Here is a 19,515-nt window from a genome sequence, read left to right as displayed (position 1 = left end):
GGCTCTGTCTCACGACCCTGAGGATCATGACCTGAGTGAAACCAAGAGTCAGGCACTTAACCAACAGAGCCACCCAGATGCCCCAAAAGAACAGGTTATTTTAGACTAAAGGCGTAGATGTGCAAAGGCAAACAAAAGTAGATGTTGAAGACCAATGAATAAATCAGGGTGGCTTCAGCAAAAGTTTATAAAGGTAGAAAGGGAAAATCAGATAACATCTAAAGAGAACTTCTATGGTGAGCAGATGAGTGGGTTGGGGGCAGAGGCGGCATGAGAAGACAACCTGAGGAGACTGAGAAGGGTCAGTGCTAGGAAAGCAAGAAGAGAGGGGATCACAAGGGAGGAAGCCGTCTGTGCTGTCAGAGGCTACAGAGAAGTCAAAAGGTTGTGATCTCCTAGTCCGTGTACTTTGTTTTTTATTTTCTTTAGAGAGAAAATGTGAGCCGGTGGTGGAGGGGGGGATGGTGGTGGGGAGGAAGAGGGAAAAGCAGACGCCTTGCTGAGGAGCTCCATCCCAGGACCCCGGGACCATGACTTGAGCCTAAGGCAGGCAATTGATTGAGCCACCCAGGCGCCCCCTAGTTTGTGTCCTTTATAAAATCATCACTAGGGGATCCCTGGGTGGCTCAGCAGTTTAGTGCCTGGCTTCAGCCCAGGGCCTGATCTTGGAGTCCTGGAATTGAGTCCCACGTCCGGCTCCCTGCATGGAGCCTGCTTCTCCCTCTGCCTGTGTCTCTGATTCTCTCTCTCTCTCTCTGTCTCTCATGAATAAATAAATTATTTTATTTTTAATTTTTATTTATTTATGATAGTCACACAGAGAGAGAGAGAGGCAGAGACATAGGCAGAGGGAGAAGCAGGCTCCATGCACCGGGAGCCCGACGTGGGATTCGATCCCGGGTCTCCAGGATCGCGCCCTGGGCCAAAGGCAGGCGCTAAACCGCTGCGCCACCCAGGGATCCCCTTTTTTTTTTTTAAATCATCACTTAATTATTCACTAACTAGCAGATACTCATTGAGGCCTCTTCTGTGTCATCCCTGTACCAGGCTCTGGAAACACAAAGATAAAAAAAGCCAAACTCCTTTCCTTACTGAGCTTTTAATGTCACTAACTTGCTTTCAAGGGCCTTGAATATTTGCAAAGCAAAAAACTGTGGTAGTACTGAGGAGACTATATTATATGTTTACTATAATGACACAATGTCATGAATAATGACATATGACAATATACATGAAGTTGAAGATATTTGGGGATAAAGGATCATAATTATCTTCTCTCATTGTAATCATTAAGCACTTGCCTTAAAGACAAGGCACAGGCAGCCCCGGTAGCTTAGTGGTTTAGTGCCACCTTCAGCCTGGGGCGTGATCCTGGGGACCCGGAATCGAGTCCCATGTCAGGTTCCCTGCATGGAGTCTGCTTCTCTCTGCCTGTCTCTCTCTCTGTTTCTGTCTCTAATGGATAAATAAAATCTTTAAAAAAAAAAAAAAAAAGACAAGGCACAATACAGGATATACAAAGATAAATTAGGGTTCTCCACTGAAGAACTTAGATTCTAATAGGAGTGATTTTTGACAAAAAAAAAATACCTGCAATAACAAGACCGAACATTACAAATATTATTGAGAGAAACAAAGTACTTTGGAGTTTCAGAAAAGGCTGAGATACTATGCAACTAAAAGAAGCCTTTCTAAAGAAAGTTGCACTTGTCTTCAAAGGCATTTTAATAGGGAGTCATCCAAAGGGAAAGATGTCAAACGGAATAATGGACTAAGACCAACTTTTAGGAAAAAATATTATTTTCTTCTCAAAGGTAAACAGATTTTGTAGTTCTTAAATATGTGATGAAATAGAAGGGCAGTTTGCACTTGTGTGAAACAGATGCTTTTGGCTGAATAATTTATGAAGCCTAGAAAGGGAGGGAACAATATTTTCTAAGAACTTAGGTACAGATTTTCCTTTGGTTTGTTGACAGGTGGTGGTCAATGCATCATCAAGATTAACACTCAGTTTTGACCTCAAGACCCACCTCACCAATACCCCCAATTCAACTGTGTTCAAGCTCTTCATTACCACTGGCAGAAATGGTGCTAATCTTAAAGGTCAGGAATCTCTTTATATGTCTGGGTGATTGTTTCCAACTTTCCCATCCTCCTTCAACTCATTTACCCCCTAGACTAGTAATCCAAATTTCCTTTTATTTCAAAACCAACTCTACCTTAACAAATAAATCACAGGGATGCCTGGATGGCTCAGTGGTTGAGCGTCTGCCTTTGGCTCAGGACATGATCCCGGAGTCCCGGGATCAGGTCCCACTTCGGCTCCCTACGGAAAGCCTGCTTCTCCCTCTGCCTATGTCTCTGCCTCTCTCTCTCTTTGTGTGTGTGTGTGTGCGTCTCTCATGAATAAATAAATAAAATATTTGATAAATCACTGACAACAATGACCTCACAAATGACTGGATATCAGGTTTTGATATAGGCTAAATCTAGTCACTTGTTTTTCTAGTTATAACCTTGCCTGAGAGGTAACCTAAACAAGGGATTTCCAAACATGGCTGATTTTCAAGGATACCCATGAAAATTTTTAAAAATATGGTCTTAGGCTCCATCCAGAGATTGAATAAGTTTGGGATAAAGCCTAAGACCCAATTCTTTTCCAGCTTCTCTAGATTTAAGAACTGTTGGGGGAATCCCTGGGTGGCTCAGTGGTTTCGTGCCTGCCTTTGGCCCAGGGAGCAATCCTGGAGTCCCCGGATCGAGTCCTGCGTCGGGCTCCCGGCATGGAGCCTGCTCCTCTCTCTGCCTCTCTATCATGAATAAATAAATTTAAAAAAAAATCTTAAAAAAAAATTTAAAAAAGAACGGTTGGAGTAGGCAACATCTTAACTGTTACTTGCTCAGCACATTTACTTTGTGGTGTTTTTTTGTTATTGGGCTATAATTTAGTGTCAAAAAAAGGTGGTGGTGCCTGATTGGCTCAGAGGTGCGTGAAACTGTTGATCTCAGGGTCTTGAGTTCAAGCCCCACATTGGGTATAGAAATTCATATATATATATATATATATATATATATATGTGTGTGTATATATATTTTTTTTTCTTTTTTTTTTTTTCTTTTAAGATTTTGTTTATTCATGAGAGACACAGAGAGGCAGACACATAGGCAGAGGGAGAAGCAGACTCCCTGCAAGTCCTGATGTGGGACTCGATGCCAGGATCTCAGGATCATGACCTGAGCCAAAGGCAGATGCTCAACCACTGAGCCACCCACGTGCCCCTAAAGATTACTTTTTAAAAAATAATAAAAATCATTAAAGAGTAAAGAAAACTAAAATACAAGAAACTCCTAATAGATTCTAGTGTGCTATGTTAGCAGTTTTTATGTATTTTATCTCATTTAACAATCTTTGTTTTTTTGTCTTTTTTTAAAGTAGGCTCCATGCCCCATACCCAACATGGGGCTTGAACTCACACTTGAGATCAAGACCTGAGCTGGATCAAGAGTCGGATGTTTAACCGACTGAGCTACCCAGACGCCCCTCATTTAACAATCTTACGTAATTATTATCATCATTATAAAGATGAGAAATACCAAATCTAAGAGCAAGTAACATGTACAAGGTAACAATTAGTGGCAGAAGTGGTAGATCTTCCCACTCCAAAGTCCACATAAATTCTTTCATTCTTTTTTTTTAAGAAAGAACAAATTCGGGGATCCCTGGGTGGCGCAGCGGTTTGGCGCCTGCCTTTGGCCCAGGGCGCGATCCTGGAGACCCAGGATCGAATCCCACGTCGGGCTCCCGGTGCATGGAGCCTGCTTCTCCTTCTGCCTATGTCTCTGCCTCTCTCTCTCTCTCTCTCTGTGTGACTATCATAAATAAAAAAATAAAATAAAAATAAAATAAAAAAAAAAAACAAATTCTAATTTTTTTTGCCAAGAGAACATGCAAAACTAAAGTCCAGAATATAATTACTATCTATAAGTTTATTATTCTTTTTTATTTTTTTAATATTGTATTTATTTATTCATGAGAGGTGGGGGGGGGGGTGCGGCAGAGAGAGGCAGAAACACAGGCAGAGGGAGAAGCAGGCTCCATGCAGGGAGCCCAACACGGGATGGGGTCTCCAGGATCACGTCCTGGACTGAAGGTGGTGCTAAACTGCTGAGCCACCTGGGCTGACCTATCTATAAAGTGTAATTGCCCTTTTTGTCCTTAAATTTTTAAACTTATTTTCTTTTCAGATTATTTAATTTTATCATAGTATAAGTATATATAAATATTTAATTTTTAAATTTTTCAAGGTTCTTTTACAAAGTACTGTTTATAACATATCCACTCATTATGGTCTATCTTATGATTTACACCTTGCAATTTTTTCCCCCAGAATCTTTCTAAGACAACTTATTTTATTACAAAACCTCATGAAACAGCTCCTTTGCTATTACTTGCTGATAGTTTCCAAAAGATAAGAATGGTCACTGGACTACTGGCAGCTAAGAAAGAGTTTCAACCAACTGAGACCATTAAGAAACTGTGCAGGGGGGATCCCTGGGTGGCGCAGCGGTTTAGCGCCTGCATTTGGCCCAGGGCGCGATCCTGGAGACCCGGGATCGGATCCCACGTCGGGCTCCCAGTGCATGGAGCCTGCTTCTCTCTCTGCCTGTATCTCTGTCTCTCTATCTCTCTGTGTGACTATCGTAAATAAATAAAAAAAAAATTTAAAAAAAAAAAAAAAAAAAAAAAAAAGAAACTGTGCAGGGGAAAATCTTGTTAACAGGACACCAGCTCCTATTTAATCTAGAATGTCATCCATTGCAGCTGACCCAACCATGGCACCAGTCCATTTCTTGCTGGCTGTGTGGCTTCTGTTTAAGATACCATTTGTAATAAAATTCTAGAGATCTCTAATTTGAATCACACTGCAATTGGTTATGGGAAACAAACCTTCTTAGACTGAAAAGCTACCTTGCAACTGTAATAGCTGTCTAGTTTCACTAGAGTCTATCTCATTTCCACTGATGAATTCCAAAAACTTTTGAAAGAGGGCCCCTATGATATTGATAATGGAAGCCCCCACTATAGTCATTCACAAACCAGCAAAAGCAAGGGTCTTAGCTATTCTTTCACCTTGATTGTAGCAGGAGCCAACAGGGCTGGCCAGATCAGAGAGAATTGACCCTCTTTTTCACTATTTTTTTAAAAGTTTTTATTCACGTAAATGATCTCTACATTGGGTGATGTGGGCCTTGAACTCACAACCCTGAGATCAAGAGTTGCATGCTCTTCTGACTAAGCCGGCCAGCTGCCACCCCTTTTCCCTCCTTTAATAAAAAGTGATTTATTCATGGGGTGGGGGGCAGAAGGAGGAATCTCCAGCAGACTCCTGCTGGGCACAGAGCCTGACACAGGACTCAGTCTCACAACCCCAAGATCACAACCTGAGCCCAAACCCAAGAGTCAGATGCTCAACCAATTGAGCATCTTTCCCTTTTTTTTTTTTTCTTAAATCAAATTGCTACCTATATAGGTTTCCTCTTTCACAAATTCTTAAGGCAGTTATTTATCTTTTTTCTGCTTATTAGGATCCTGTACCCCAAGTCAGGCCTTGGCCATTACAACAATACTTCTTCCTGAGACTCTTGTGCTATGCCATGTGCAGTTCAGTAATACTTTGCTAGACATCCCAGCAAGCAAAATCTTCAATGTCCATGCAGGTTTCAGCATGGAGAAAGGTGGGTCCCACCAGCTGGATCTGGTGCCCTTGTTTCCATCTCTAACAGTTGTCACTTCCTTATTGGATTGCAATTGCACTTTCCAGTTTCATTGACTATATAACAATGGAAACTTTCTCAACCAACATTTTTGTTCAGTCTCTGTATCACCCTGTGCTTTTCTGTTGTAGTCTTCTATTTTCTTCTTAGCTAGTCCCTGTTATCTCTAGGCTTGGATCATTCATCTTTAACCCCCAGCAAGTAGCAGTGTTTGTTGTTGAACTGAAGGATATTCTAAGTAGAGTAGCATTAACTAGCATAAAGTAGAAATAGGCATGACATTGGAATGCTTTCATATTAATCAACTGATCCAAAATGGAAGAATTCATGTCAAACATAACATATAAATAGGACAATATAAGACCTGCTCCAAGGCCAGGCACTATGGTGTGAGTACGGATTACTGAGCAGCTCACTCAGCAAACTAGTGGGCACTGAACTGACTACTGAGTGCAAAGACAGACCATGGTTGTAAACAGGAGAGCAAGACAGGGCTTTTTCATTTTCATCAGCGCTGTGTACAGAATAGATGGATGAGATGCTGCAGAGGTAGGAGGAGGAGCATCAACCTCGAACCCAGGGCTTAAGAGTGCAGTTTTACGGGATCCCTGGGTGGCGCCGCGGTTTGGCGCCTGCCTTTGGCCCAGGGCGCGATCCTGGAGACCCCGGATCGAATCCCATGTTGGGCTCTCGGTGCATGGAGCCTGCTTCTCCCTCTGCCTGTGTCTCTGCCTCTCTCTCTCTCTCCCTCTGTTACTATCATAAATAAATAAAAATTAAAAAAAAAAAAAAAAAAGAGTGCAGTTTTACACAGCAAGGCCTGTGGAAGGGTGACATCTCGGGACATAGAGCTCCAAGCTTGGCAGGACACAGAATGGAGAGGGAAGAGTGGGAGGCAGGGAGGCCAATGAAGGGGCCACTGCAGTACTCCCAAGTACGAACTGATGAGAGTCTAGCCCAGAGTAACAGGGAGATATATATAGAGGGGCAGATGTCAGACATTTCAAAAAATAAGTTAGCAAGATTTGGGGGATAGTTGGATTTAGGAATGAAGGAAAGGGTGTCTGTCAAAAACCAGCTGACTTTGAGCATGGATAACTAGAACAATACTGTTGTCAGAAATAAGGCCATCTAAGGCCGCTGAGATACAGTCAGAGACATGACTAAGCCACACTCTCAAAGCGTCTTTCACAAACCTTTTCCTGATCTCAGCAACTCTTGGTTACTTCATTCTATATATTCAATTTCCCTGTTGGCACTGTGTTATTTATTACTGCCTGACATGTTGATTTAAACAAGTTCAAACTTAGGTTGCCTGGGACTGTTTTTCTTTGGTATCCTCCCCCTCTAGAGGCCAATAATTTGCTAATAGTAAACACTCAAAGTTGAGTTCACATTTTCTTCTGAATTTGCTTCCATTTTGTCTCTGAACCTTCCTGCTCAGTTTTTCATTTTTTCTTCAGGAGTTTATGTCTGCCTAATCAAGGTTCGACCCCAGTCAGAAGAGCTGCTACAGGCCCTCAGTGTGGCCGACACCTCAGTCTATGGGTGGGCCACATTGGTCAGTGAACGGAGCAGGAACGGAATGCAAAGAATCCTCATTCCTTTCATCCCAGCCTTTTACATCAATCAGTCAGAAGTGGTTCTCAGCCACAGACAAGACATCGGGGAGATAAGAGTGCTGGGGGTCGACAGAGTTCTTGAGAAGCTAGAGGTATATGAAGCACTGAACCAAAAACATAATGGAGATCAAGGTTTTGGAAAAGGAGTCTTCATTTTTAGTCCAAGGGCAAAGGAAGAGTTATGGAGTGACGTGATAAAATTCACCATGGGGGCTGTTTCTTAAAACAGAATGAAGAAAACCTATCCCATTCACAATGGCAGGGGACTCCCAGAATCCAAAATTTAGGTCATGAGCTTTGTCAGTCTGGAAGAGAACACCAGTGTTCTCTTAAAAAAATATTTAGGATTCTAGTTTAAAAGTTAAAAAAGAAATTTGAGAGTGAGGGTGGGCAGGGGGTGGCAGAGGGTGTAAATATCCAAGCAGACTTCTGCTGAGCATGGAACCCCATGACCCATGAGGTCAGGACCTGAGCCAAATCCAAGAATCAAATGCTTGACTGATTGAGCCACACAGGCACCGCTAGTTCAGAGCTTTCTGGAAGCCTATTTCATCCTCACAAACCATTTTCTTCCTTATCTACTTCAACACATCTAAGTGTGAAAAAGCAGATGACTTATTGTCAGATTGCTAGCTAGTAATACAGGGATCTTACTGTATGTTTAAGATTGGAATGCAATATTGATACAAAACTGATTTTTCTTGTCAAACAAGTGCCATTTTATCTTTTCTTCAAGGTCTTCCCCAGCTCCCCAGTTCTAGTGGTCTCTGGCCACAGGGAGTCTTCCCTCACACCTGGCCTGGCTGTCTACCGGGTAAGAGTAGTCAACTTCACCTCCCTTCAGCAGACGGCATCACCCATTTTCATCAATATTTCCTGTGCGCTCACCAGTCAAAGTGAGGCTGTGCTAGTGAGAGCTCTGAAGGATAAATCTGGTACAGGTGAGCACTGGGGGCTCTGGTTTTTAATACAGAGGTGGAAATGACAATATATTGCTTAGTTAACGAAAAACGTTCAGCCACTTGACCAAGATTATTCAAATTAGCTGGGGCCTGATCTTTATTTTCCACACCTACCTAAAACATAACCTTCAGGTAGCTCTATCACCATCAAGATGTTCTACTTAACATACAATTATTTAAGGGTAGTTATTATCAGCTTAAGAGCTTCTCAGCTTTAAGTGTACCACTTTCCCTATTTTAAACCTCTTGTTAAGTGTTTTTCTTCAAAAATATCTGGCAGATTTTTTTTTAAGACTTTATTCATGAGACACACACACACACAGAGACAGGCAGAGGGAGAAGCAGGCTCCACACAGGGAGCCTGACGTGGGACTCGATCCCAGGTCTCCAGGATCAGGCCTTGGGCTGAAGACGGTGCTAAACCGCTGAGCTACCCGGGCTGCCCTGGCAGATCTTTTTATATCAAGCAAGCAGCAAATGGTGATAGCCCTAGAACTAAGACTTTGCTTTCCAAAATCCCTGATTCTAGCCATTATTCAGTTTAGAAACTATGCCATGTGTAGTCATGGGAAAGTGTTAGGAAAGCCAAAAAAAATGGTCCTCTTTATACTGCCACCTCTACTTGTCCATCCCTCCAGAGAAAGTGTTCTTTGAATTAACTGGGAGTGAACTAGATGGAGCCCTCATTTGTCTCCAGTAGGAGGAAGGTTTGTTTTTACAAGAACCTGTTATATACTGGCCAGTACAAGTGCATTTGTTCTCTGGTAACTCTAAAGTAGATGTTTTTCCCTTTAAGAACTGAGGAAATTGAGGTGCTCAAGGTCCCAGCACTATAAACAGTGTTCAACTCTAATCTATGTTCTTTCTGCTGGAGTTTTTAAATCTAGAGTTTTAACAGGTTTTTGCTAGGGTCCATGGATGGAATTTTAGGTGCCCATGATCTTCAATGGGAGGAAAAACTGCACATTTTCAATTAACCTCTAATTGAAAGCTTGTATTTCCACCAATTTTATGAATATAGGCAACAGACCACAGTAACAGCATTATGTGACTGTCACCAACAGAATTCAAATATTTTCATGTTCCAATTATTAGATATCAAAATTCACTTCAACATTACATAAAAGTTATAGGTTTCCTTATTTTTTGTGTTAAAAATTATATTTTGAGATAGGATCCATAGGTTTTACCATACTGCCCAAGTTGCTCATGGCACAATAAATGGTTAAGAACCCTTGCACTTCTCAGACCTAAGAGGGCCAGTGGGAACAATACAATCATGATGGTTAGGAGTAGTCAGACACTAAGATCCAAACCAGCCTTCACGTTCTTCACACAAGCACATTGAGTGCCCACTGGTTTATGCCAGACATACCTAGTACAGAAATCAAATTTAAAACAGGGCCTAGGGCACCTGGGTGGCTCAGTGGTTGAGCGTCTGCCTTTGGCTCAGGTCGTGGTCCCGGGATCGAGTCCCGCATCGGGCTCCCTGCAGGAGCCTGCTTCTCTCTCTGGCTCTATCTCTGTCTCTCATGAACAAATAAATAAACTTTAAAAAAATAAAAACATAATAAAAAAATAAATAAAACAGGGCCTAATTAACAAAATAGTAATTAGTTCAATGAAGCCAGAACAAAGGGGTACTGGAAAGGCTGATAATGTCCCATAAGTTTTATTTGGACTCTTACGCTATGAACATTGGAAAGCCAAAAGCTTTCAACAGTTGGACCTGATCAAGGATTAGAATAGAATATTTTTTTTAGGGGCAGCCCCAGTGGCGCAGCGGTTTAGTGCCACCTGCAGCCTGGGGTGTGATCCTGGAGACCTGGGATTGAGTCCCATGTTGGGCTCCCGGCATGGAGCCTGCTTCTCCCTCTGCCTGTGTCTCTGCCATGAATAAATAAAATCTTTAAGGAAAAAAAAAAAAAAAAAGAAAAGAAAGGACATCTGAAGTAAAAAAGGACAGGAGGACTCCTGGATTTAAGAGGTGGTTGGTGATTGGTGATCCAAAGATTTTCAGGGTAGAAGGAATTAGAACTGGAAGCTCAGTTGCCACAATTACAATTCTGGTGAAGAGAACCAAGTGACTTGGAATTAAAGTACACAGGAAAGGCAACAGGTATTTAAGTAGCAGAGTATTTATCCATTTGTAAGTGGAGAAGAAATAGAAGACTCAAAGTTTGGGAGTTTATAACCTAGGAGATAGGAACAAGCCAAAAAAGAGGTGGAGGAGCCAAGTACATAATTCGCCTCTTTTAGAATCCCAACTATTTCCCAGAGGGCTGGGCTGGAGCTTCTGCTGGATACCCATGATGGGTTTTCAAATGTGGTCACCTGCCCTAAATGCTTTAAGTGACTATTACACCTTTTGTTCTGACCAATGCACAGATCAGTGTAAAGATTCAAGTGTCCTCCAGAAGTTCCTGAGCTCTCACCAGACCATCCTCTTTACCCTTTTTGCAATGCTGGCATCAACAGCTTTCATCTTTCTAGGTAAGGAGCCTTTACGTTCAACACCCTGGACTTTTAACTTAGAAACTGCTTTCCTTTAATTTCACCTACAATGAGGATAAAAATCAGGTGTTTATCACATCTCATTTGTGATAAGCAGCTGGAACTCATTCAGCCTACCTAGCCCCAGTCGCCAAGTGGATGACAGGTCCCGCTCAACTTACCAAGGAGCAGTAAACTGCATGTGACAGACCCCACTTAGAACTGGAATCCACTGCTAAACCTTGAGATAATGGGGACGTCTGCCTTGTTTTTTCCAGCATACAATGCCGTCTTAAACAAGATACAGACAGTTCCCATTGTTTATGTGCCAACTCTAGGAACATCACAACCAGGTAAAGAATCACCACCCTTACCTTTGAAAAATTCAAATACCCACATTTCATTCACACTTCATCTGTCTCTCATTTTTACTCCTAGGTTCTTATGCCCCCACCACACGTTCTCCTCCGCCTTTCCTGAGTTCCCAACCCCCACCAGCTCAGAGTCGGCTACAACACTGGCTGTGGAGTGTAAGGCACTAAACTCCACTTGGACAAATCCCTTCAGCTGTAAAGAACTGGAGCCATAAGCCCCCAAACTAGGTTTCCAAAAACTGTAAATAAAGGATTTATCCTAAGGTGTTCGGCACTAAAGTGGTGTGGTAGACTGTTTCCAACTAGCGGTTAAAAAATGGAAACGTAAGAGTTAAAGAAAATATCCCATTTATATAGCATCCTATGTTTCTATCAAGTTCCAAAGATTTAGTCAGTGAGCCTAGCTGGATAGCAATGTTCCATATGGATTTAAGTACTTGGCCACTTACTTGCCCCAAATGACTAGCAGTCCACTCTTCTGGGTGCCCCTGAGTACTTGAGTAGGAACTTCCTAGCAGTAAAACAAAGACAATAAACAGGATGTATCCAAAATCTGTTTATTGGGATAGTGTCCCACTCATCTTGATTCAGGGAGCTTTTAGTGCTGCTTCCGCCTGAAGGAGCATCCTGGAAGAAAAAACGGTTCAGAGATTGATAGCAGCCTACTTATCCTGCCACCCCCCAAGAAACGAGCGTGGCTGCTAATCCATCCACAGGAAAACTACATCTTTACTTTCCTCAAAACTTATAGCTACCAAAAAAAACCAAAACAACAACAACAACAAAAAACTTATAGCTACCACTTCAGCCGTTTATAGCCCTCGCGCTCCCTCATATGAAGCCCCTTTCATCATTACCCAGGTACAGCTTTAGGTTTGTTTTGTATCTAAGGAATGTGTGGTTTCTGGCAATCCTCTTGCGGGAGGGTGGCCGGCGGACTTTACAATCCAACAGCCTGCACGAGGCGTTCTGAGGACACACGACCCCCCCCCCCCCCGCCCCACGCTCCAAGATTCAAGCCCCAACGACGACGTTCGCTCAGCAGCTCACCTTCTGTAAGCCTTGCTTTTCCTCCCGTGGGCTGGCAGAGGACAGTAGAACAGCCGACACACAGAACTACCGTCTGTGCGTGGCTGAAGACGGTGGTGATTTTGTAGCATCCTGGGAAGAGACGTCAGGAAGCGGGGAGTGAGGACCTTTCAGGCCTTTTCAGGCCCTCCTCGCTGGAGCCCGCTGGGAACCCGCCGCTCTCCTCACCCCCGCCCCGGGACCCTCCCCTCCCCCTCCCCCCCCCTCCCGCGTCGTTCCCCCCTGGCGGCGCCCCTCACCCGGGCACTTAACGTCCATGAAGTAGGAGTTGGGGCTCTGCACCAGGCGCTTCTTCTTGTGCTTCCTCTTCTCCTCTTCCGGGGACGGGTGCAGGAGATCCTTCGCAAGCTACGGGAGCACAAGGTGTGGTCAGAGCGGCAACGGCCCGGGGTAGTAGAGTGGGGAGGAGGAGGAACAGGAGCAAGAAGCAAAAGCAGCGGCAGCAACAGCCCGCACCGCTCGGCGTCCGCAGCGGGGCCGCCATCTTATCCCCGCCCCGGGCCGCCCGCCGCCCGCCCCCGGCCGCCCGCGGTCCGCGGCCGGCCCCCACGGCCCGCACCCGGCGGAGGAGCACGCGCGCGCGTGGGAAGCGAGGGCTCCGCCGACACCCGGGCGGAGGAACTCACGGGCATGTTCTCGTGGGGAGGTCGTCACCGCCGGAAAGGAGCGAAAGCGGAAATCCTGCCGCTTATATCCGCCGTCCGCCGGAAGTGACGCGCGCGCGCGTTCGGCCGCCATGCCGAAGTCCGCGCGCCGCCTGTGGCAGAAACCAGCGCCTTTGGACGGGCTGCTGCGCCGCGACCGTGGGAGCGCGTCCGTAGGGTACGCTGACGAACAGGCGCGCCCCGCCCTGCCTGGGACCTCTCCGCTTCCTTTGCTGCTTTTCCGTGGGTTTACTTTGCCCAGTCAGCACCCCGAAGTGTAAACACGGGAAAAGAAGGCCCGCCTATTTCCCCGCTTCCCCAGCTTGCTGCGAGGTCAGCGGCTGTTTTGTTTTATCCAGTGGTTTTCCTCTAAGTGACGATGACATCAGACGCTGGCGTAGTGCTCGCCCTGGGCGGCTGTGGCGGCCGGACATTGCACATCCGCACCGACACACTTGGAAAGGGCGAGGAGAAAGCAAACCGGGACCGGAGCCACGTCCTGTACAGTCGGGCCCAGCGTCTAGAAGGTCCCTTTGTCACCAGAGGACCGAAGACTTCTCGACGGCGTCTGGGAATGCAAGCAGAGGCGTGTGAACTCCGGTCAGGGGCGTGGAGTGTCGGGTGCAAACACCCGCCCCGCGGCCAGAGTCGAACTTCCAGAGTGACAGCGGCACTGGGAAGAGGGATCTCTGAGGGGCCGGAGTCTGGACAGAAGCACTGTGTGGGTTGACGGACAAAACCCAGGACCAGACGGAGGGGAGGCATAGTTGCCGGAGCTCCGAGTGAAAGGCAGAGCGTCCGGGGCCGGGTTCAGGAACAGCTATTGTACCCCAGCATCGGTACCGTTTGGAGGGGTGGGCACCACACGCACCACACTCTGGGGATGGAGTCCAGTTCCAAGCAAAATGGAAAAAAAAAAAAGAAGAAGAAGAATTGCTGGGTTATTGTCAGAATTGATGAAAGTTGAAGAATAAAGGACACTTTGGCTAGTGAGGAGAAATAGCGAAAACTCAAGATTTGTGATACAGCTTGAAGACATGGTGGGAGGTGAGAGAATGGACAAAGTGGGTTCAGTGGTGGTGTCTGAGAAGGGGCAAGCGCCGGCGCGAACGTGACCAGATGAGGGAAGTGTAGTACCAGTACGCTCTACATGAGGACAATTCTGACCCACTGTTAGAAAAGCAAATAGTTTGAACAGTTTTTTTTTTTTTCCCAAAAAGCAAAGATAAACTTGTTTCTTTATAGCCATGTTTTCCACTTAAGCTTTTTCCTTGCCTTTTCACAGCCCTTTCATGTGGTCCCAAGAGGGCGGCCTCGGGGCTATGTTAAAGATCCATACGTCATCCAAAGAATGAAACCATGGGTCCCTGAGTGGCTCAGTCGGTTAAATATCTCCCTTTCGGCTCAGGTCATGATCCTGGGGTCCTGGGGTCGAGCTCCTTTTCGGGATCCCTGCTCAGCGGGGAGCCTGCTTCTCCCTCTCCCTCTGCCCTGATGTCAAATAAAATCTTAAAAAAAAAACGTAGGAAACCAGACATTTATAGTACCAATATCTCTCTTCCTGTAACTGGCTTGTCTGAGAAACGCACACACAGGTTCCCAGAAGGAATACTGTTGCTAATGAAGCCCCAGAATGTGTCTCTGTGAAAGTGTATCTGTATGTGTGGTATATGTCTGATGTGTGTGTGGGGGGCTGTGGTATGGGGTGTGCTGGGGTTGCGTTGTGTGTGGTATATGGGTGTGTGTGTGTGAGATATGGTATATGTGTGGTATGTGCGTGGTGTGTGTCTATTTGGTGTGGGGGATGTGTGCGTGGTATATGTATGTGGTGTGTGTGTACGTGGTACGTTGTGTAGTGCTTGCTGTATGTGTTGTGCGGTGTGTATATTGTGTGCTGTGTGTGTCCCGCCTCTCCCCCTCCCCCTGCGGGGCGGCAGCTTCCTCGCGCGGTACAGCAGGGGGCACCCGGTCCCAACCTGAGCTGGTGCTCCTGGCGCGCGGCAGCGATCCCGGGAAGCTGGGGCGGGACCTGAGGGCCGGGAAGGCCGAAGCCCAGAGGTGCCCCGAAGGCGTCCACCCCGGAGTGACCCTCGGGTCCTCGAGCTCAGACCCCCGCGTAGCCCAGACTCGGCCCGCGGTCCTGAGGCGGCCAGGGCGGCGGGCAGCGGCTACCCCTTCGCGGCCGTCAGGGGCAGGGGCAGGCGGCCGGGGGCGGGGGCGGGAGGCCGGGGGTGGGGCCCACAGCGGGGCCGCCTCCCCTCCGTCCCGGAGCCTGGGTGGAGAGGGAGGGAAACTCCTTCCTGGCCTGGGCTCCGGGCAACTCCGTCCGCCAGTCCCGCGGTCCCGCCCCCCGGCGCCGCCCCCGGCTCCCCAGTGTCCGCCATGGCCAAAGCCTACGACCACCTCTTCAAGTTGCTGCTCATCGGGGACTCGGGCGTGGGCAAGACCTGTCTCATCATTCGCTTCGCCGAGGACAGCTTCAACAACACCTACATCTCCACCATTGGTGAGCCCGCTGGCCAAGCCCCCGACCCCCGGCGCCCCCAGGCCTTCACCCCTGCATCTCCACCATCGGTGACCCCTCTGGGCTCACTAGCCCTGGCGCCCCAGGCTCCCAGGTTACTAGTGGCCCTACTTTTCAGTGCCCCAGAAGGAGGCTTCTAAAGTCCAGTGTCTTAGCCCCCGTGTCAGCCCCATGCCGGACACGGCTCGGGATGGTTCCCGACCTCCAAGCTCTCTGAGGCCCCCAGTAACTCCCTGTGCCCGCCCCTCATTTTCCTGGTACCGTCCTTCTCTGGCATCCCCCAGATCCACAGGATCCGTCTGTCCTTCCCGCCGCGCATCTCTCCCCACCGCCTCCCTAGAACCCCTGACCGGTTGGTACCCAGCCCCCCCAACTTGCTCTCCAATCCCACCAGCCTCTTCCTGTCCTGCTGAGTTCCATCCCCAGCACTTCCCAGTCTCCCTGCCACCACTTCATGGGGGTTGGGGGTGGGGAGGTTGGAACAGAGTGGCTGGCTGTGCTGAAAGGGGGGCCCGAGGACCAGGATGGTGAATGTGCGGTCAGCCAGTCAAGGAAGGTGGGAGTGGGGGAACTTTTGGGGGCTCTGAGTCAGCCTGGTGACTCAGCGTCCTCTTGGGGCTCCCCACAGGCTCTGGGGAGGGGCCCACATTGCCACTAAGAACCGCTGCTTCTCTGCTTCTCCTCCCCCTCTTAGTCCACCTCCTCTGGCCTGGAAACAAAAGCCAGGGGAGTTTCAAGACCATTCTGGTCAGGAAATGGAAGGAAAGTGCCCGTCTTTCCTAGTTGTGTCGCAAGAGGAGTGGGCCTGGCCCACTAGTGGACACACAGATGGCATCAACCTTTTCCGGCTCTTGGTCTTGGGACCAAATCTCTTGGTTCCAGAGGCTGAGGATGGCTGGAGCCTCAGACTACTGGGTTCTGGGGACCAAGGAAAGAGGAATAAGAAAGCTCTCTTTTGAGGGAGACCCTGAATTGGGAGAGCTGTCAACTGGTGCCTCTGAGGGGACCCAAGCGGAGCCTTACACTTCTCTGCAGAGTTTCTGTCACCTCCCCCTCAGGTCCATGACATCCCCAGAAAAACAATATGCTTACTATACAAATACAGAGTTGAGAAAAATTCTCCTAGTCTTACACTTGCAACAAGGTTGCTTCCCAGGCGCACCCCCTACAGAATTCCTGGCACTGCTGGCGCTCCATTCCTGGTCTCCCCTGGTGACCCCTCGTGCCCCCCATGTACCCACATGGCCTCAGCCTCACTGTGTGTGTCCCTTCCTAGGAATCGACTTCAAGATCCGCACTGTGGATGTAGAGGGGAAGAAGATCAAGTTGCAGGTCTGGTGAGTGAACCCTGGGCTGCGAGGCATATTCCCTCATTCACCTCTGAGCACCAGTCCCCTCCCTGTGGCTGCCCATCTCTCCCTCTCCCCTCCTGCTCCTTCCGGTACTTCTCCCAGGCCACTTCCTATCCCCCACCCAGACGTCCTTCCATCTCTCTTCCAGTTTGCTCAACTCTTTTCAGCTCTTTGGTAACTCTTGCCTCTCCTGGCTCCAGAGCCTTCTCTGAACTTGACAGCAGGTGTCTGCAGAGCTGTCACATGGAGATGGCATGAAAGCCGATCCATGGCAAGCAGCAGAATTTGTTAAGTCTGTACTCTCTCTCAAGTCTGGGGAGCCCAGAAAGCCGAGGAAAGAGGGCTGACCTGCCACAGGACCTGGACATCCTGAAGGTGTGGAAGTGGCTGGTGGCTCAAAGGTTTAGGGCGCTACAGATAGAAGCAGATTGTGGTTTGCATTCTCCTTCTGATGCAGGATGACCTTCAGTGATGGAGCCTCTCGAAATCTCTGTTCTCCTTTGTAAAACAGGGGCCAGAAAACATCTCTCCCAAGGGTAGGGTGAAGATGGTGCTTGGCATAAAGTGTTCAATGAGACCTTGTACCTTAAGCCTGTGTCCTCTCCCAGCCATCCTCTGTCCTTTTCTCCCTTTACTGTTTTCTGATTCTGTTTGGTTCAGCCCCACCCTGGTATAAAAGCTAAGTTCTTAGCAGGGGGGATTCACTCCTGGGAGAAGCATTCCCTCTGTCCTGCCCCACGAAACATGCCACTTTTTCAGGGACACAGCTGGCCAGGAACGATTCAAGACAATAACTACTGCATATTACCGTGGAGCCATGGTATGAGCTATGGGTCTGGACGAGGGATGAGGCCATAAAGTGAAGATTTCTGAGTCCCCAGGGGCTGAGCTTGGGCAGGGAAACTGCGAGGGGGCTCTGGGTGACAGGGGAGGGCCCCATGTGGACCAAGGGGTAGATTCATGGGTAGAACTTACAGGGTCACTTAAAGAGGCAGGAAGCAGAAATGGGGGCATGTGGCCCAAGGCTCCATGGTGAACTCTTGCCATTCCCCAGGGCATTATCCTCGTATATGACATCACAGATGAGAAATCCTTTGAGAATATCCAGAACTGGATGAAAAGCATCAAAGAGGTGAGGACCCCCCTAGAGAGCCAGAGGACTGGGTAGAACCTGGAGGGTGAGGAAGCCATGAAGCTAAGCAGGACCCAATTGTACTCTTCCTACCATTTGCATCCAGAATGCCTCAGCTGGGGTGGAGCGCCTGCTTCTAGGGAACAAGTGTGACATGGAGGCCAAGAGAAAGGTGCAGAAGGAGCAGGCCATCAAGGTGAGGGCCAGGCCAGATGGAGCTGGATGCCAGAGGGCTGCTATCCTTGACCCACCTCTGTTCTCCCTCCACCCCACAGCTGGCTCGGGAGCATGGAATCCGATTCTTTGAGACAAGTGCCAAATCCAGCACGAATGTGGATGAGGTGAGCCACAGTCTGTGCCCACACCTGCTCCCGGGACATTGTTGGTCGGCAGGCCTGTCCTCACCACTCACTCCTTTCCCTGGCAGGCTTTCAGTTCCCTGGCCCGGGACATCCTGCTCAAGTCAGGAGGCCGGAGATCGGTGAGTTGGTTCTGTGGGACTGAGCCCAGCTGTGTGTGTGTGTGTGTGTGTGTGTGTGTGTGTGCATGTGCGCACACACACACATGCTAGAAATGAAACCCCAGGAAGAGGAGCACTAACACTGCCCATGAGGGTAGGTCCCCTTCAAACAATGTTGTGTCAGACCCCAGCCCACCATTGTCACTCTAATCCCGGTGCCTTTCCATCTCTAGGGAAACAGCCACAAGGCCCCCGGCACTGACCTGAAACCCTGTGATAAGAAGAACACCAGCAAGTGCTCCCTCGGCTGAGGACACTAGGCCCAGAGGCTGAACCTCAGGGAGGCAGGGCTATGGGTGGGCAGGGGAGAAACAGCAGGTGGGGTGAGGGGAGGGGGTCTAGAGGAGATAGATGGTGGAAGAGTAGGGAGCAAATGTAAAAGAAAGTAGGAAGGGGAGAGGAGAGAAGACAGGGGAAGGAGAGGCAAGGAGGAGAGAGAAACAAGCGAGCAGAAAGAGGTGAGGGGGTAGGAAGAAGGGGAGGAGGAAACCACTGGCCCTGGGTGTCAGCCTTTCCCGGGACTTGAGGGCAGACACAAATGTAAATAAAAAGTTGACTTGTTGTTACTGAATCCGGCTTTAGGATTGTATGAGGTTGGCTCAGCACCCCTCTAGAGATTTGACCCTAGGACTCTACATGCTTTGGCTCGGTATGAAAGGCCACCACCCACACAGAGGTCCCTGGTTTGGGTAACGAAATTTATCATCAGACCTAATTCCCGCCTCTAAGGTGGTTGGGCTGGGTTCCTGTGACACCAGGACCTGTCCCTACACAATGAGGAAAAGAGCAAGGAGGTTCTCTGAACCTGAAGGTCTGGTCATCTTTCCATTATGGGGTTTAGAGGGTCCTATGGGCAGAGCCTTGTCTGGTTTCCAGGACTCTTTTCTTTTTTCAGAAAGACTCTTTTCTTGGGCCTTCCCAGGGGAGTGACACGCAGACTCAAGGAAATAACAGGACCTTGTACTGTTTAACCTGTGATTTCTTCAAGCATCTCTGATTCCGCCAGTAATCCTTTTAGGTAGCTGGTA

At 48.0% G+C, this 19,515-nt stretch overlaps 3 protein-coding genes across 22 annotated transcripts in view; 2 read left to right on the top strand and 1 right to left on the bottom strand.

Moving 5' to 3' along the window:
- Positions 1-12,663, top strand: part of NUP210L (nucleoporin 210 like) — an 83,551-nt gene extending 70,888 nt beyond the window's left edge. For 4 of the 14 annotated variants that reach the window (XM_077900764.1, XM_077900762.1, XM_077900757.1 and 1 more), the window contains 7 exons: positions 1,977-2,103; positions 5,587-5,736; positions 7,239-7,489; positions 8,134-8,338; positions 10,748-10,852; positions 11,131-11,205; positions 11,291-12,663. In XM_077900764.1, coding sequence (XP_077756890.1) covers positions 1,977-2,103; positions 5,587-5,736; positions 7,239-7,489; positions 8,134-8,338; positions 10,748-10,852; positions 11,131-11,205; positions 11,291-11,394 — 1,017 coding nt within the window. In that variant the 3' untranslated portion in view covers positions 11,395-12,663. Of the gene's footprint in view, positions 1-1,976; positions 2,104-3,433; positions 3,624-5,586; positions 5,737-7,238; positions 7,490-8,133; positions 8,339-10,747; positions 10,853-11,130; positions 11,206-11,290 lie in introns of those variants that run through there. The other 10 variants (XM_077900760.1, XM_077900756.1, XM_077900761.1 and 7 more) reach the window with 7 other exon arrangements.
- On the bottom strand, positions 11,770-13,099 carry RPS27 (ribosomal protein S27). 2 transcript variants are annotated; one of them, XM_077900796.1, is made up of 4 exons: positions 12,942-13,099; positions 12,555-12,663; positions 12,277-12,387; positions 11,770-11,853 (listed from the first exon to the last, which is right to left on the bottom strand). In XM_077900796.1, the coding sequence occupies exons 1-4, from the start codon at positions 12,945-12,947 to the stop codon at positions 11,825-11,827; spliced, it is 255 nt and encodes an 84-aa protein (XP_077756922.1). In that variant the 5' UTR covers positions 12,948-13,099; the 3' UTR covers positions 11,770-11,824. The 2 variants fall into 2 exon arrangements, with proteins under 2 accessions (XP_077756922.1, XP_077756924.1); XM_077900798.1 differs by lacking the exon at positions 12,942-13,099 and adding an exon at positions 12,875-12,893.
- A 2,113-nt stretch (positions 13,100-15,212) lies between these two features.
- Positions 15,213-19,058, top strand: RAB13 (RAB13, member RAS oncogene family). Of its 6 annotated transcripts, XM_077900791.1 has the most exons (10): positions 15,386-15,465; positions 16,760-16,820; positions 16,984-17,210; positions 17,293-17,371; positions 17,595-17,655; positions 17,890-17,967; positions 18,074-18,163; positions 18,243-18,308; positions 18,395-18,448; positions 18,661-19,058. In XM_077900791.1, exons 4-10 carry the CDS (start codon positions 17,307-17,309, stop codon positions 18,736-18,738), a joined length of 492 nt encoding a protein of 163 aa, XP_077756917.1. In that variant the 5' UTR covers positions 15,386-15,465; positions 16,760-16,820; positions 16,984-17,210; positions 17,293-17,306; the 3' UTR covers positions 18,739-19,058. The 6 variants fall into 6 exon arrangements, with proteins under 6 accessions (XP_077756914.1, XP_077756913.1, XP_077756920.1 ...); XM_077900792.1 differs by lacking the exon at positions 15,386-15,465 and having other exon boundaries at positions 17,036-17,210; XM_077900787.1 differs by lacking the exons at positions 16,984-17,210; positions 17,293-17,371 and having other exon boundaries at positions 15,214-15,465; positions 18,074-18,139.
- The last annotated feature ends 457 nt before the right edge of the window (positions 19,059-19,515 follow it).

This window comes from Canis aureus, chromosome 6 (assembly GCF_053574225.1).
Source record: "Canis aureus isolate CA01 chromosome 6, VMU_Caureus_v.1.0, whole genome shotgun sequence".
Taxonomy (NCBI): domain Eukaryota; kingdom Metazoa; phylum Chordata; class Mammalia; order Carnivora; family Canidae; genus Canis; species Canis aureus.
Note: the sequence above shows the minus strand (reverse complement) of the source record. Positions and strands in the feature narration are given on the sequence as shown.